Source organism: Coffea eugenioides, chromosome 7 (genome assembly GCF_003713205.1).
Source record: "Coffea eugenioides isolate CCC68of chromosome 7, Ceug_1.0, whole genome shotgun sequence".
NCBI lineage: Eukaryota > Viridiplantae > Streptophyta > Magnoliopsida > Gentianales > Rubiaceae > Coffea > Coffea eugenioides.
In genome coordinates, this window is record NC_040041.1 from 16,427,623 (window position 1) to 16,445,966 (window position 18,344).

The 18,344-nt window shown below is 32.0% G+C and overlaps 1 protein-coding gene across 2 annotated transcripts; it reads left to right on the forward strand.

Moving 5' to 3' along the window:
* The first annotated feature begins 3,602 nt into the window (after positions 1–3,602).
* LOC113777649 (fatty acid amide hydrolase-like) lies at positions 3,603–17,930 on the forward strand. 2 transcript variants are annotated; one of them, XM_027322803.1, is made up of 20 exons: positions 3,603–3,894; positions 5,159–5,268; positions 8,934–8,994; positions 9,329–9,516; positions 9,699–9,828; positions 10,536–10,613; positions 10,737–10,884; positions 11,045–11,157; positions 12,430–12,505; positions 12,592–12,663; positions 12,768–12,855; positions 12,993–13,064; positions 13,204–13,284; positions 13,544–13,647; positions 13,744–13,836; positions 16,649–16,717; positions 16,866–16,930; positions 17,095–17,156; positions 17,244–17,339; positions 17,554–17,930. In XM_027322803.1, exons 1-20 carry the CDS (start codon positions 3,795–3,797, stop codon positions 17,614–17,616), a joined length of 1,869 nt encoding a protein of 622 aa, XP_027178604.1. In that variant the 5' UTR covers positions 3,603–3,794; the 3' UTR covers positions 17,617–17,930. The 2 variants fall into 2 exon arrangements, with proteins under 2 accessions (XP_027178604.1, XP_027178605.1); XM_027322804.1 differs by having other exon boundaries at positions 3,604–3,894; positions 12,768–12,819.
* Positions 17,931–18,344: the final 414 nt, after the last annotated feature.

The window sequence follows — 18,344 nt, forward strand, 5'->3', positions numbered from 1 at the left end:
TAGTTTTCAAAATGGTTAAGTTACCCGAACCTACTTGAAAATTTAGGTTAGGGTATGGTTTTCAATTTTCAAAAATTACGATTACCCGAACCTACCCATATATATGTAAGGTTGGTTAAGATAACTAGTAACTAGACCCCAACTCATAATTATTTAGTTATTCATTAATAATTTAAGGTACGAGACCCATGCTATTATATATTTTATTTTTCACAACTTACAAACTTGGATATTTAACCTTATCTTCAATTTGCTTTTTTCATTTCCTACATTCATTGCAAATAATTTCATTTGCTCTATTACTCTATTTTTTTTTGTCTTTCTTCAAAATTTCTTTTCCTGTCTCATAAATTCTATCAACTTCACCGCTGTACATTTTTTGTTTTTAAGTTTTAGAGATTACATGTTTGGTTGTGAAATAACTTGTCATCCTTAATAAAAAGTGAACTAACAGTTTTCAAAAAGTAGGGAAAATGAAAATAAATGTTTAGAATATTTTGTGTTTTAATTATCTATTGTGTTTTGATTTTCTATTTTGTTGGTGGTTTTTTAGAGTTGTAAGAATAAACACTGTTATTAATTTGGATAATTGTTGTATTGTCTTTTTAGTTAATCTAATTCTATTTTTTTTTCACAAGTACAAGAGAGTTAGATTATATGTCATGAAAAATTTGAATTCGACGGTGATAGTGTATACATTGTTAGTGTATATAAGATTTACTCTATAAATATTCATATTACTCTTCTGTTTCAAGCTTGTACACATGATTGAAAAATAATTTCATATTTTGTGCATTTCAAAAATATTTGAAAAATTCTCATACTTTTTAACTAATTTTATAAAACACGTAATAAAATTTTGATGTACTATACTTCACGAATCATACTTGAATTTTTGAAAAAAATTTAATATTTGAGTAAGGATCATGGCATACCTTCCAAATTATATACAATATAGCAACGATATATATATCATGATTGCGAGAGATTTATGCATCTGAAAGCAATAAAGTGATGAAATTGTGATAAATGTAACATCTATGGCTCCTAAATCCTACCTTTTTGCTTGGTGATTCGGGTTTTGATTGAGGAACGGGGCTTGGTGTAAAAGTTAAAATTGGTTAGAATATATTACAATCTTTGAAGAGTATAATAATTTTATCCATCTTTTCAGTTTCATAATTTTTATTTATATTCGTGTGTATTAGTATTATTCACATATAAGTTTATATGCATAATTTTGTCAAACTCGTATTTTTATGCTAAATTATTAAATCTATTATTGGAAAAAATAGTATAATATACATACGTGTAATATCTCGTATTGTACCCGTCCCATGTTTTACCAACTGTAAGTCGGAAAATGTTACATGTTCACACACATATACATATAATATCATTTATTAAGCATATAAATTCTTTATTTCATCTTTTTGATGCAACACCGCCCATATCAGGTGGCAAAGTAATTATAAGTTAACTATTCTCACGAATCTAATTAAAAAATTTGATGATATCTTGGTCAAGAAAGTAGGCTTTTAAAACTGGGAGAAGTTTCAATCTCTTTCTTTTGGTCAGAGAAGATGCTTTAATTGTGTCTACAATGTAAAAATAGGCAACTATACAGTTTTGTAGGCACAAATGAATTAGGTTTTAATTTCAAAGTTCTTCTAGATTACCTCTAGCAAGAATTAGAATTGATAACCATACAGTGGTGGAGCCAGAAAAAAATCTTAGTGGGAGCAAAAATAACATTAAAATTTTTTATCTACTCTTTTTCTAGTTTTTTAAGCGAAAAAAAAATAAATTCACCAACAAGTACAAATGATACGTATATTCCATGAAAAACATAAAAAGAGAAACTCAAAATTATTAATGTAATAATAATTTTATTTCAAAAACAAACTAAACTATTTACAATGACGCATGATGAGTTTTCATATTTTGATAACGGTTTATAACTTTTTCATTTTGAACTTCACGAAATATATTTTTTTCAATATAAGTAATTAAACTAAATTTTGTGGCCTATTCTTTCACATCTTTTCTAAAAAAACTCTGGGGGCACATTTAAAATTATGTCAAAATAATACATATATTATAGAAATTTAAGGGGGCAGTGGGGGCCGTCCCCCCACCTTAAATCCGCCCCTGTAACCATATCCACCTCCTAATAAGATTCTTCTACCCAAGCCATCAGCTGGAGAAAATCATTAGGTGCTGGATACAATAAAAGGGCTTGTGGCTCTTACTCCTGAAACAAGCACGTAATAAGCTTTGATTACTTGCTAGGTTACCCAAGCTAATTAGGTCCCTCCAGTACATTGACCAGTTCACACACAACAAGGAATAAAGGTTAAACAACCGTAGAGTTTTCACTTCTCAAGAAAGCCGAAGACCTACGTTAATCACTTCGTTTGTTTGTCATTTGTCAATAGATTTGTTGAAATGGACAAGTTTCAACAAATTGTAATCATAGTCCCTAGTTTGTTTGGTTTAGACTCAGTCTCGTACCTTACTTATATGTTACTTTTAACACCTATGGTCCTTTATGTTTCGACTGTTTCTTAATTCAATCCAATACATTTAACTTTGACAAATTGTACCTACTATATATATATATATCAAGTAAATCTTATATACATATATTGACATTGTATACACTATCACCGTTAAATCCATGATACACGTGTAAAAGTTGAAATTCAAATTCAAATTTTATATAGTTATCATTTATCGAAAACTGACAGTGTATACATTGTCATGTACAAAAGATTAATCCATATATATTTGTATACTCAAATTCTTTAAGGATGAAAGCATGAATTCCATTAGCATAAGTTACTAATTCATTGAAATTAAAGATGAGAAACTACCAATTAATTGTATGTTATGATGCACATGCATTTGAGGAAGATACAATTATGTCCTATAGTTGTATTTTATAAAGATTTGATGGACAAATACATAAAAGATTATACTTCTTACGATATATTATGCAGACAAACAAAGCTATCCTTGCAACAAGGTAATACAATGTATATTTTACATGAGAAGGTAATGCAAGTAAAATAACAATTATACATACTTACACACACAACAATCACACCTAATTCTTTCTCCTCATTTATTGCATGGTAATTCTGTAACTTTTCATTTAGGAACTTTATGCTTTAGTTACCAGATTGAATTTCTTAAGGACTTTTTCGTTAGAGATGATATGTATAATTACTTTAAAGATATTAAGTGAAACAAAACAAAGTAATGAACTAAATCGTAAATAACAAAAACTACAAGGGACCAAATTTACAATTCTTCCTTTTGAACATGACTTTCTTCCTAAGAAGCAAAGAATCTCTTTCACATTTCTGTTTTTTTCCCAACAGCCTCATTTATAAGAAACGGTAGATGTTGATGCAAGCAAGAAAGCTAGCAAGATGATTACTTTTTTTTTTTTTTTTTTGTCTTCGTTAATTAATATCTCGCCATCTCCGCCACACCAACTCTTCTGTAGTCTACCCCTTAAAGCCTCCCAACACCTCCCCACCCCCCCTCTTTTCCCCCACTCAAACTTGTATATATAGTTACCTGTATATAAGTGTGGCCTTGGGTAAATAAGAAGGTGTCTTTTTCTTGGAAAGTCTTCTTCTTCATCAACTCTTTTTTCTGCATTTATCCCTCAACAGTACTGCTCACACATCACACACACACGCACACACACTGAACATTATGTGTGATTAGACAGGCATATATATGCATATATAGCAGAAAAACGTTCCAATTATATTGGAATAATGGGATTTCTGAAAGATGAAGGCGTGGTTTACAAGCCCGTTGACAGTGTTGATCTTGGCCCTGACAGCAAGGAAGTTTATCTCCGAGCCAATGTTAAAGGTATGCATGAAACCACTTACACTCCATAAACTGTGTGTGTTTGTGTGTGTGCCCGTGAGTGTGTGTGTGTGTTGTGTTTTCTTCTTTTTTAGAAAAACTCTGTATTTATAATATTTTTGGGATGTAGTTATGACAAATTAAAGAAATGATGAAGGATTTGGTGTCTGATTGCTCTTGATTGATGATAAAGATTGATCAAGATAGATGGAATTGACTAGTATGCATGCACGTGCATTGCAAAGGATTGCATTTTCTTTCCTTTAATATAATATGAAATTATGAACTGTGTGGTCCAATGTGAAAAATCCTATAAATGTTAGGGGCAAATTTTTATTTGTAAAAGTATCTCTTTGAAAATTTTCAAGTTTATAAGGGACAAAATAGAATTTTCCTCTTCCTGTCCACCCTCCCTAACTTTTTCCATGGTTTTGGCTGATAATGGGATTAATTATCAAAATTTCCACCTTACGTTGAAATCTGTTCTATTCTTTTTATTTTTATTTTTATTTTTTTGGAAAAAGTCAGTTCTATTTATATAATTATATTGCTGATATAAATGGTAATCTCTCAAGCTAATCAAGTGCTAGAAGCAAGTACAATGTTGGGTGGTCCCTTTTTCCAGAGGAGGCTGGCGGCTCAAATGATGGAGCCTCATGACCAAGTTACAACTGGAAAGGAATTAGTTTACCATTTTATTTTTTGTCGAAAATTTGCTGGTTTTTTTTCTAGGAAAAGAAAAAAGAGAAAACCCTTAATTAAAACCAAGCCATTGTGTATCTCAATCCCATAAATTTTTTTTTTTTTGGCTTCGAATTGTAACATCAGAATTTAGAAGATGAACTTTGAAGGTGTAGAATAGACTACCATAGGGATATTCAGATTTTGGTTAGGCCAAGAATTGATGTCCCACTTGGAAAGAATACGTGTCAATTTTGGCACGTTCTACATTTTTCAATACAATGTCAAAAAGGCATTTGGTATTATAAGTCATTGACTAACATTTTCATACATTGTTTACAACAGCTAATTGTTTTGTTTAGTCTCCAATTTGAAATAAGTACTTAGTTTTTTTCTGTTTTTCTTTTTGGAGAAATAAATTCTCAATCATTTATCTGCAATTTAATAGAGTTTAAATTTCTTTTTTTTTTAATCAATCGTCACTTGTGTACCTTACGCCTACTCTAACAGAGTTGAATTGAGTCAAGTCATTTTGCGAAAGGCCTTATACCTTTATTCTTCTGATTGACTTTATATCATTGTGTAGCACCTCGAATGGCTGGCTTTCTAGTTAAAGTTTTTGCTTGGCTCTTGGAGTCAAGAATATTTGGAGGTCTTATGTTATACATCCTCAAGAGAAACAATCTGATTCATAAGGTATCATTTCTTTTCTTGATTGGTTTTAGTAGCTCAAGTATATAAAAGTGTTAATCTACTGACAAAAAATATTTTGTTGACCGACAAAATAAATTAAGTTGACTGAATAGCTAACTTTTCTGAATCTCTATGAAATTCTCCCGCAAATTTTGTCAAGCAAATTAATAGTGGACGATTTCCAGTAATCTCATTAATAAATTTCTTTTTTTTTTTATCAAAAACATTGATTATTATTGTATTTTACAATAAATTATGCCGGTCCTTAAAATTTTAAAGCACATCCTAACTCATTAATTCTTAACTTTAGAAGTCGGCCAATTTACAGTGAACAGAATATCATTTTGGTCCATTAAAGTGGACAAAACCTGAAGTGAGAAAACTTTAATTTAAAGAAAAGCATATCCAGATACTCAATATTCTTTTTTTCATTATAGTTAATTAGTTTGAAGGCTTTATTGCACCTTCCCCCATATAATTATGGGTGAGTAGCAATTTACCCCGTTTGTGTCCACGAAATATACAAACTACCCTGATGACTAAGCGCTTTTAGACCTATGTTTTTAAACTCAAACCGGACCGTCCAGGAGCAGGCCAAGTATCTGGTGCGAGTTATCCCACAAAATCGGATAGACATAAACTCAGTCAAACTAGGTCAAAAACCGGGTTTGACCGGAAAACAGGAACGATGTCAAAGCTTTTTTTAAGGTCAAAGCATTTTCAATATTATGTTTTGACCCCGAGGTTGTTAAAAATTATTAATATACCTCAAATATTTTATATTTTATAAATGTTGCCCTAAAATTTGGTGTTGTTTTTCAATCAAGTCCATAATTTTAATTCTAAACTTGTTAATGTTCATTGAATAATATAAATTGCTACTTGATCGTTCTAATTTCTTTGTACTTTCTTGTTAAATATATTTGAAACATCAAATATATATAAATATACCTTTATTAATATCAACATGCTCTAAGATATTTTATATACAATATTTTAATTTTTAAATAATTTTTATTTATGACATTATCCGATTCAACCCCGATTGAACTCGATCAAATCCATTGACCCCTGACCCTTGATTTCGATCGAGTCGATACCTGGTCCAAGTCTTAAAACATAGTTTTAGACATTTAACGGTCCAAATGCTTCATTAATGTGTTGGACAAATGTGTCTTTGTCTTATAAGTTTTTCTATTAAGTCTTACTTTCGTTTTCCTTTTCTTCTTTCTTTCTTTTTTTTTTTAACCTTGTTCCTTTTCATTTTTTAATGCCACTAATGCCTTTTATTTTGTCCTAATATTTTTATAAAATTTTGACTTGCTGTAGCTTATCCTCTCATTCTTACTCTAGCTTGTGTCATATCTATTATGTATACATCACCAGCTATTTTTCTTGTTGAAAACATATGATGCATTAATTGTTAATAAAATATAGAAATAGCATAAAGTAATTTTACTAATTTATAATAAAAATAATAATTGATTGTTCATAACATAGACATTTGATAAAATATAGGGTTAACCACAAAAACTCCCCCTAAGTATACCACTTTTGCACTTTAACCCCTAACATTATTTTTCCTCACTTTACTCCCTAAACTATTAGTCAATTCTAACATTGTGTAATGGTGATGTCAAAAAGACATTTATACCCCTTAGAGCTAACTATGGTAAATTCCCTTAAAAGTATAGTTTATTTTGTGCTTTATCCCCTAACATCATTTTTTTTTTATCAATTTGTTTATTTATTATAAAAATCATTAATGAACTCCAATATTGGATAACACTCAGAACAATTAATATCTAAAAAAATCAATATTCCTAACATAATAATAAAAAATAATTTATATATATATGGTTCTAGTTAAATTTCATTTCGTAATTACACCTTTTTTTTTAGATTGAGGAGAATATCTTGCTAATTTGATTCAATAGTGGGAAAAAGCAAACAAAAAATATTATTAAAAAAATAATATGTGAAAAATATCTTTAGAAGTCTAAAAATGATTGGAATATTGTCAGTTTCTCTTTAGAAATGTGCATATAACTAAAATTTTCTTTTAATAGCTATATATTTTTTTATATAAAAGTATACATTTTTTATTGATAATACTAAAAAAGAGAAACATGGTTGATTTGGAGTTCAAAATTTTTAGTGTTTTTCCTTTAATATACCATGCTTAGATGCTATTAAAATTTATTTCAATTGCTAAATTTTTCTAAAAAAAAAACTTTTTTATCGCATGTATGTTGAGTGGCTCAAAATATTTTAGCTGACTAATGGTTTTAGAGATGAATAGACAAATTTAAAAAAAATGATATTAGCGAAGAAAATATAAAATAGCTATACTTTAAAGGGGATTTACTATAGTTAACCCTTGGGGGTATCAACATCTTTTTGACATTTCTGCTATGCAGTGTTAGAGTTGACTAACGGTTTAGTAGATAAAGTAAGAAAAATATAACGTTAGGGGGTAAAATACAAAACTGGTTAAACCTTAAGGGGGAGTTTTTATAATTAATCCTAAAATATTTTTACTTCATACGTATATTTAATTTCTTCTACTTGTGATAATTAAATATTGTAACAAGAAAAATAAAAATATATAAATCATGAAAAAGAAGAAAGAAAGAAGGAAAAATTTCAAGTGAAATATACTACTGAATATTTAATTTCTATTTGTTTTAACAATTAACGCATGATAAGGAATTACTTCTATAAATGGGCGTTACTCTTTAATTTCACATGATGAGTTATGATGATTAACTATTTTTCAGATGAAAACAAGAGCATTTATTTAAGTTTGAAAAGAAAATCTTTTTAGGGATAAAGAAGAATGGACGAAGAAAAATGAAAGTATTTGGTGCCACTAGGGTAAACTTGGTTAAGAATTAAGTATCATAGGGTATGATTATCTTTTTCGAATCCCCATACAATGAAAGTAAAGTTACATTTTTATTTGCTGGTCATCATGGATAATATGTAATATGTAATTTAGCATATTCTGAATGTTTTCTCTGCAAAATCAATGTTGATAGATGCATTGCAAAATTCTCTTTAATTTGGCCAATTTTTTTTTATTATTATTTGGAAGCAATCTATTAGCATAAGAAAGTAAGGTAATTGTCTTTGCACTGGAAACTTTTATTTGTGAAGGATATGTCAAGAAAGTGAATAATTACTTGGGCATTGTAAAACCAAAACTCTTGACATGTATGGATTATACACTGAAATACTAACTACACACAAGCTGTTTTATTTGTTTAAGACACAGTGAAAATTCTTGGTTTTCTTGTCTTCTTTTGAATACCCCATTATTTGGAATATATTTGATTTTACCTTAAATACATTCCAATCATCAGTTTACTATTTTAAGTTCAATTTATTCCACATACATCATAGTTCATCTCACAACAATGCTACACAATTATTTTAAAATATTTTTCCAAAGAATATTGGATCCAAACAAAAATTGAATCATTTCGTATTCTTTTCTCATTGTTGGAGATTTCACACCCCTTTCTTTTGTTTTGTAAGTTTGTCAAACTATCTTGCATCACTTTATATTTTTGAGTAGAAGCATCAGTAAATATAGCCTTATACTAAAAGACTTCTTGTTGCATAGTGGTCCTTTTAGTTAGCTAACACAGGCCAGTATTTTGCAGCTAGTTTCATTTGCGGAGTTGCAAGAATCACCTCTTTTTGTGCCATTGCACCCTCATGAAGGTTGGTACTTACATGCATTTTACTTTGCATTGGAATTAGTCCTTTAAGATAGAAGAAATGTATATGTCAAGAAATACTGAAAGTGATATGCAATGGTTCCATTGCCCGTTAGTATTTAGTCTGGTTTTATTACTTTCGTGTCTATCACAAGTGACAAAATTAGGGGGAATAAGGAGTATACCTGTACACATAGAAACCCTGAAACGCTCTTTTTTGTATCCTCTAATCATTCCAATTTTCGTGGTCACAGTTATTTGTTTGAAAGGATGTGTACTTTTCACATTAAACTGAAAGAAGCTGTATGCTTGCCTCTGAATGCAAATTTTTCTGGCAGGGCATGGTGAAGAAGAAAAATGCACCAAGTCTGATCATCTTTCTCCTGTGGAACAAGTTCAATTGGCTACTGATTGTCTTCAAACTTCAGAGGAAATGAATAAAATTAATCCAAAACTTAGTTTTCAACGCTGGACAATACTGGATTATTCAAGAAGATATATGTCTCAAGAAGTAACCCCTGTCATGGTATTATTGGATCATCCTTTTCACAACTATCAATATGAATTTCTTGTATAGTCAGTCAGAAAAACAAATCTCAAGCCCATTTTCTCTGTCTTTTATTTTACTCCAGCATTCTTCTTAATTGTCATCATGTATATAATGCTCATCCGTTCAATTCTAGGAAATTCATTGTTTCTTTCTTTCAGGTAGCAAAGAAGTTTATAGCAGCTGTAAATGAATCATCCAAGCCTTTACGACCTATGTCATTCTTTATTGATTTCAATCCTGAAGATATATTACAACAAGCTACCGAATCAACTCATCGGTATGAACGAGGTATGCATTCTTGTCTGTATTCGAAAGGTGAACATGGTTTCTTGCCACATATTGCAATGTCTTGATGTCTTCAGAGTTTCAAGGATTGCAGATTTTTATGCTGTTGGAAAATTGACTGGCTGGAATCCAGAAAAGATGTTTCTGTCCATTGTTAATTAATATCAGGAATATATCAAAGTTCTTGTACTGTAACTGTGTAGTTCAATTTTTATTTTCTTGACAAAATTGTTCGCCTTTACAGAAATTTCAGTTATACAAGTAAGCACTGCGACAGACTTATGCCCTGAAGTTTAAAAATTAACAATTTTGTTCTAATCAAACTTTTTCTGTTTCAACACCTTATGCTTTCACTGCATTTTTGTTTTGGCAATAATTTTCATCTTAGCAGAAGCCCCTTTGGATGAGCAGCTAAATATATATTCTGATTGAGGCTTTCACTAACGAAATCTGGTATAACTGGTTAGAATTGTCAGGCAAATTTCCTTATGACACTAATTTCAAACTACAATATCATTTGGTGATTATACAGGTTATCAGATCCTTCATTTCTGCAGAAAAATTGAGCATAAGAAGCTTTGTTACATACTCTTCCTGTTCATGATTTGTGAAACTGGTTCATTGATTTGAATGTATGAGTACTGAAACAAAGTCATGTCTTTGAATTTTGGTAAATTGTACCTTTTTATAGCGAGAAAATTCTGTTTCAGGTGAGCAAATATCTGTTCTAGATGGAGTTCTGATTGCCATTAAAGATGAAATAGATTGTCTACCATATCCAACCACAGGTTTATCTTTCTCCGCATCTGACTTTTAACCATTAGAGAAATGTTATAAACTTTATTCCTGAAAATTATGATTGAATGAGCATTACTTAAGCTTTCATTTCATTGACAAAATGGCCCGTATAGGAGGTACAAAGTGGCTACACAAAGTAAGACCGTGTATTGAAGATGCCTGCTGTGTTAAACGCCTAAGGTCATGTGGTGCCATTCTGGTCGGGAAAACAAACATGCATGAGCTTGGAGCTGGAACCAGTGGGATAAATCCTCATTATGGGTAAGTACAAAATCCCATATCTCACTCATTATAGAAATCTGGCTTTACTTGTTTTAGTTGTAACCTTGAATCAATATTGGTTTTCTTGATTGATAAAAATAGTCTTCCTTTTTTCCTTTTGGAAATTAGGAAATTTGCTGATTTTGTATGATTGATATAGGACAACACGAAATCCTTATGACAGCAGCAGAATTGCTGGTGGTTCTTCTAGTGGATCTGCTGCTGTGGTATGTGCAGGACTATGCCCTGTTGCTCTTGGTGTTGATGGAGGAGGTAAAACTTGATCATGTTCTACTTCTCTTTTTTCTTACTAAAAATTACTATAGGTATCCACAATTTTAACAATCCAACTGCCTGAAAGATTTGAAATAAGACGCCATTAGATATTAGCCATATCTAATCAAATTTAAGCAGCAATTATCTACTCGGCTCTTACTAGTTTTTACGATGCTAAGTTGTCCTACTTGTAGCTTGGCGCACTTCTTAAGATAGAAAATTTTGTAAAAATGAAAGATCCCAACAAAGGCATAGTCAACTTAAAACGATGAAAGGGGAAATAAAAAATACATATTGGTTCTAAATTACAGAGCCTGCTTCAGCTAATACTACCTGTTCCACACTAGACTTATGTGTAAGCGCAAAGAAAAGCTAAAAAACCAAGTAAAGGTTTCCTGGGAAGAGTAGACAATTGATATCAAGAAAATGCAGTTGATTATGGCCCTCAAAATGTGAACCATCTTGAATATTCAAAAATGGTGCTATGTGGCTCTAAAGTATTAACTCTTAAGAACCAAATATCCTAGCAATATGATCAGGATAGAAAAAATGTTTGAAATAATTAAAACCATCAACTATTTCATTAATCCCATGACATTGTAATATCAATAGAGACTTTACCAGTATCAAGTCTATAGCCTTGTGTTTCTGCCAATATTTATTCAGATGCCCATGGTCCAAATCTTAACTCACTTATTTAAGCTGTATCGACACTTTTAGAGTTGATTTATTGAATCCTTTCCTCAATTAGATTCTCTCTGATGTCACCCTTAGCAGTCCAGATTGCTCCATTGCATTCTGCTTTTGATGTTCTTCTCCTCTACTTTTAACACTGGATATTATTTTACAGTCTCGTGAACCAGCAAACGTCATGCTCTTTTGTTTGAATAGATCATTTTCTTTGCTGTATGGAAAAGAACCAGTATATATATGTATTTCACACCATAGATATTCTCTATCTGTGTCAAATGAGTTGCTAAGAAGAGAAGACATCAAAATTCAATGAATTTCATCTGATGTTCTACCTTGCTTTAGCCACATCTTGTAGTGATTCAACTTTCACATCATTGTAGAAAATGTTACTGGTATGGAGATTAATCATTTCTTCTTTTGTTCCAGTTTTTGTGGGAACTGAAATTTTATATCTTTCATTCCAGTTGTATACAGTTTATTATTACATCAGTCTGTTTGTTTGTCATCTGTCTCAAAATGTTCTTCTTCTTTTTAAAATTAATGTAAGTTTCTGTTTCACTTTCTCTGCTTGATTAGGATCCGTACGAATGCCGGCTGCTCTCTGCGGTGTTGTTGGTCTCAAGCCAACATTTGGACGTGTACCACACTCGGGGTATTTTCTATTTATCATATCTGTTGACCTCATCAATTTCTCAGAAAATTTGGTTTCATGATAGTTGATCCAAAATGTGATTTCAGTGTTCTCCCTCTGAACTGGACAGTTGGGATGGTTGGGATACTAACTGGTACAATTGAAGATGCACTTATAGTGTTAGTAATCTTAATCTCCTCTTTCCAAGTCAGATTACATTCACTCCCATGAACACTTTCTTTTTTTTTTTAAATGACTTTGAATGCCAATTTACAATTTCCAGGTATGGAGCTATCAGTGGCCCAATATCATCAGATCAATCTGCTCAAGTAATGGTATGTGGAGATATTACTTCACATTCAAATGCGGAGGTTAAGCTCTGCATTGTTTTCTGATTCGCAACAAGTTTGTTAATTCAACAAAACAAGTGACCATTTGATGGACAATTTAGTCAGATCAACTGAATTTTGACCTTTTTGGTTCTTCTTTCTTTTGGAGAATGTACCAGCCTAAAGTATGTTTTCCATTACTTAAGGCACCAGAGTGCAGATCTGACATCAAACTGGCAAAATATGGAGAGGTTTGTTTTCCACAAATTTTATTAACAGTACATCAATTTTTTTTCTGTCTTAAGGTGGATGTTACTTTTATAAATTATCTTCCACATCCAGAAGTCATGATTAATTGCTTATGTTATTACTCATGGTTTCTTGATTTAGTGGTTCAATGACTGCACTGATGACATAAGAGTCTGCTGTTCAAATGCTTTGGCCAAATTATTTGATGTCTATGGTTGGAAGGTACTGATAATGCACTTCTCTTTACATGAATAAGTGTGTGTGTTTATTATGCTTGCATATAAAGGCGCTCAATCTTTCATACTCTACATTATCTTTCTTCCAAAGACTTCTACAAATGATTCCAATGTATCCCATATGAAATCCTAGATGAAGAGTTGATATATAATAAAGCCACTACTGTTTTCTTTATATTTGATCATATTGATTTCAGAGTTTAAATGCTAGCTTCCTGACATATTCAAGCTTTCTTCTTTGCCAGACCATAGAGGTTACCATGCCAGAGATAGAGGTGATGCGTCTAGCACATTACTTGACCATTGGCTCTGAATGTAGTACTTCAATTGCCTGTCATCTGGAAAAGTTGTACGTAGTTTCAATTATTAATATGCCATTTGTATTACTACCCATTTGATATAATACTAAATATGCAAGGCTGACTTTTGGGATCAATCCTATCAGGGATATGGCAGAATTGGGATGGGATGCTAGGGTAGCACTTTCCGTCTATGGTGCCTTCAACAGCAGGGAGTACTTGAACGCCCAGATGATTAGGTAATCCAACTTTACTGTTTAAATCTAAATTGGATGATGACTGTTATTCATATCATCAAAATTGTTTAATAATAGATTAGCATAACACCAAATTTTTTTAGACTCATTGTGAAGATTTATGCTTCTTAATCTATCAAAATCCTGAAAAGCTAATAGGCATGTTTTGTGTCAGCTTCCCACCTACTGTATCAAGGTCTTTAGTGCCTGCAAAAACTCTTTCTTTAAGAGGTATCAGACCTTGACTAGAATGGAATATCCTAACAGTTGTGCAATTTCGAGCTCATAAAACCTGTGGTAATTTTTCTTTTACCATAGATTTAGCCTGAATATGAAAAAGTAGGGGTTCATCACTTTAATGTTCAACCTGCCTGGTCATACCTTATGTCTCTAAGTAAAGATAGATTAAGAAGATGATGTTATGATAGTTTGATGATAAAGAGAAAGGCTCCTTATTAAGGTTGAAAAAAATGTATCTGCACTACACTCAGATATTGAGGATAAGCAGTTGAACTAACTTAAGCAATCCCCTGTTGCTAGCTCTTCTTGTTTTGTTGGTGGTGTTGGTCCTGTGATGGTTGATAAAGCAATTTGAAGCATTGTGTATCTATATTGTGTAACTTATAGCAAGACTATGTTCTAGTGATTGTTTAGTTGGTCAAATAAACAAGGTTAAATTTTTTGAATTATAGAAAGCAAATTTGGTTAACATCAAATAGATCCTAGTAGTCAGATTATATAAAGGTAACTAAATGGAAGGAAGACTAGTTATAAAATCCAAATCAATCATTCTCTTCGGGTGTGACTGACTGATACTTGAATAGCATATCATATGGAGCATGAAACAGTTCATATTGTTTTAGCTTTTTTGGAGTAATTTGAACTGTGGATTTCAAACAATATTGCTTTTCCAGACAGATTCAATCAGGAAAACAATTGGAACACACTCTGCAGTTTATGTTAAAGCAAATCACTCCATTACTATAGATTTCATAACTTAAGCCAAGAGATATAAATTTATAGAACTACTCTATACAGGGGTTTATATTGTAAGTATGAAGAACTACTCTGACCTAAAAAAATGTTAAGTACAAAGATGTCTGTGGATCAAATGTCAGTTGGCAGCTAAGAGGAACTATATATACATTATACATTGCAGTGCATCTTGAATCAGCTAAGTGAATATGCTTCCCAGGAGTGCCATTTAAGTTTCTCAGGGAATGTGTGTATTTTTTTCTTGTCCAATACAGTGGAAAGCATTGAACCATGCACTGGAAATGCTATGGTTATGCCCACACAAGTTATTTATGTTCATTCTATGAAAGCATTGTATACCTCATCTAGCTCAACTTGATCACAACTCGTTGCCTGAAAAACCAATGAAATAATGTCAACGCAGCAGTTCTCTGTTCGAAGTACAGTTCAGATCAACTGCATGTAGTTCTATTTTTATTTTTTCACAAAATCAATTCTAGAGTGATGAAATATCATTGATGTCTTCTTCCTCAAGATAAGGAACATGATTTCTTAGGTGCTCTAATAATGTGGTTATAAAGTGGCGTACGGTAAATGTGATAACTAGCCTTGCTGAATGTAGATTTGAAGGCTTGCCATAAATTTATGCTGTGATCTTGTTCAGCAGCTTGTGCAGTAAAAAACCATAAATACCATTCTCAGTTCGTTGATTGTATTTGATCCGTCTTCTTTTTTTACATGCCAGCTATCCTCAAGATGAAATCCCATTTTTCTATCTGGACTAAGCCTTTTTAGTTTCTTGCGAACTATGTCCTCCTGGATAACTCTGTGGTACTTACGGCTTCCATCCATCGTTGTGCCGTATTAGAGATTGTCTTTAGAGAAGCACAAACACATTAGACTACCAGACTGATGATTTAACAGTCTGGAAACTTCTGCCATCTTTCAAAATTTACTTGACAAATGAAATTGGTGGCAGAGTAACACCATTAGGATCCCGTTGCTAGGTAGGCATTTCACAAAATTTGACCAAGAAGATATCAGACAACAGGCTCTATTTGTTGCAGATAACATGGTGCAGTGAAACTATTGCCCACAATCTTTGGAAAATGTTGGATGTGTATATTTTTCCTCTTTTGAAACATGCTTACCCTATCACATTGGAAAGGAGGAAAATGGACACATAAGATTAACACAGATAATTGAAGTTTACTTGCAAAAATCATGGACTCTGATAAATCCTTAACATGTTGACACAGATTTTGACCTTGGTTCTTTTAGGTGTAAACTACGCTCTCCACTACATTATTCTTGGTTGAACCTAGGAAATCCTTGCTTCTTGAGGACTTCAGTTTGTTCCCATTTCCCAATTCAGTCTTGTTCTTAAAACTAGTGTCTTTTAGGCTATTTGCTCTTGCCCATGCTGTTTCATAACCAAGAGGTATCCACTCCTGTCAAGGAGCTTACCTTGTTCCTTCCTGCACTAGTGTTTCTTGTGGTACATAAACAAGCTTGTTACTAGATAATGCTTTGTTAGACATATTTATTCACCTTATAAAGCTTTAATTTTAGGTGAACCTTGAATTCAACTAAAATGTAAGTCCCTTTACTGTACTTTAATTTTCTGCCCAATAGGATTCGTCTAGTTCTTAGGACCTATTCCTTCTTGTTTGCTGGAGTTTCAGAATAATTCATCTGCCTTTCACCATGTAGCAAGAGATCTATGTTTGTAACATTCAGGCAAAATTTTTGCTGAGGCTCCCATGGAAAAAAAGCGGTAGCCGATGATTTTAATAATTTCTTCTGAAAATCATTGCCTTTTGTCTTTCACTATCTACAGGAACCGGCAGCTGCAGTTTTACATGAAAATATTTGCCAAGGCAGATGTCATAGTTACACCGACAACTGGGTACATTTTTCAGTTGAAAAGAAGCTATGCTTTTTTTGTTTCTGAGCAGCTAATAATGCAGATATAAAACAAGAAGTTTTTATGCTAAAATTCTTATGACTTCCATTTTATCTATGTACATGTCCTTTAACATCCATTCATCTGGCAGTGTAACAGCATATCCAATAAAGGATGATGCTTTGAAGACTGGAGAGTTGGATTACATAAATGGAGGTTTGAAGTGACTGACTTACACTTGAATCCAATTTCTTTGTTATGTTTCTTTATTTGATCATCCATTTTGCATTCTTACTACTGTAATAGGCATGAATTGGCTAATTTTCTATCCAAAAAAGAAAAGGGGGCAGAAATCTTATCTTGGACTTTTATCATTTCAGCTGCACTAGTTCGATATCAGATAGCAGGGAACTTTTTGGGATTGCCGGCAGTGACTGTTCCAGTATGTATTGAAATGTTTTTTCGTGCTATCATTCCAAATTCGTCAATTCTTCTTTGTAGGCATTTCAACAGAGTTTCTTTTGTATAGGTTGGATATGATAAATCAGGATTGCCAATTGGTCTTCAATTCATCGGGAAGCCATGGTCCGAATCTCTGTTAATCCATGTAGCCTTCGCAATGCAAGTAAGATTTCATTCTTATTTTGGTCTAGCATAATGTTGATAAACATTTTGAGCTAAGTTACTTGTGCAAATCGCCACTCTCTATTTGACGTTTTAAATTCTATTCGTAATTTTCTTGTTTAATAACAGACAATGAATGGTTTACTGCCCCTTGAATGTTCATTTACTAGAAGTTATGCTCTTTGTAATCATGTGAGACTTTTATTGGTTTTCAGGCACTATGCATATCAGATTACAGAAGGCCAGAAATTTTCTATGATTTGCTAAGCAAGGATTAAGTCATTGACAGAATTCTACATGTACTGGCCTTCTCATTTCCAGGAGATTAACGAAGTATTACCAAGATAAAAGCAGTAAAGGACAGGTTAATTAGCATCCATCTCTTCTAGAGTAAAGGACAGATAAATCAATGTTCTTTGGTATGGCTGTGATATGCATTTATTGTGTCCTGTTTTTATACATTTCCAAGTCTTTTTTCTTACATGTAATGGTACTTTTTGTCACTGTTTTGAAGTATGTCTATCAAATGTTTATCTTAAAACTGAATGGTAATGCGTACTTTATTGAATAGAATTGTGCACTTTAATAAGCAGCAATGTGCATTAACCAATTAGTGATTATAGGGGCTTCATTGTTATAAATTCATATCTTAGAATGTATTATAAGGTGGCTTAAAGGCAATGATTTTCAGAAGAAATTATTAAATCACTAGCCATTTGGATTCATAAAATAAGAATAAAAATGGAGTGTCTGAAGCTAAATATGGAGTTCTAATGTCATTGGCTCATTCTAATTCACGGATTTTCCTGATTTCAAATTCCTAAAACTTGTTAGTTTCAAAAACTCATTTTCCCCAAAAATCCCAATTTCGAGGTTTACTTGAAGATGCATAATGCTCAAGTTCAACAGCCTAAATTCCAGTGGGCGATGAAAGACTTGTTCCTTAAAAATTATAAATAGAGAAAAAGAATTTTGAATCAAAATAGAGAAGAAGAAAGAACCCAAA

Bases quoted from the DNA above. Each gene is read 5' to 3' on its own strand.
- LOC113777649 (XM_027322803.1), top strand. From the start codon at position 3,795: ATGGGATTTCTGAAAGATGAAGGCGTGGTTTACAAGCCCGTTGACAGT. The intron at 10,885-11,044 runs GTAAGTACAAAA...TGATTGATATAG, and splicing joins GGGATAAATCCTCATTATGG to GACAACACGAAATCCTTATG. The intron at 16,718-16,865 runs GTACATTTTTCA...TTCATCTGGCAG, and splicing joins ATAGTTACACCGACAACTGG to TGTAACAGCATATCCAATAA.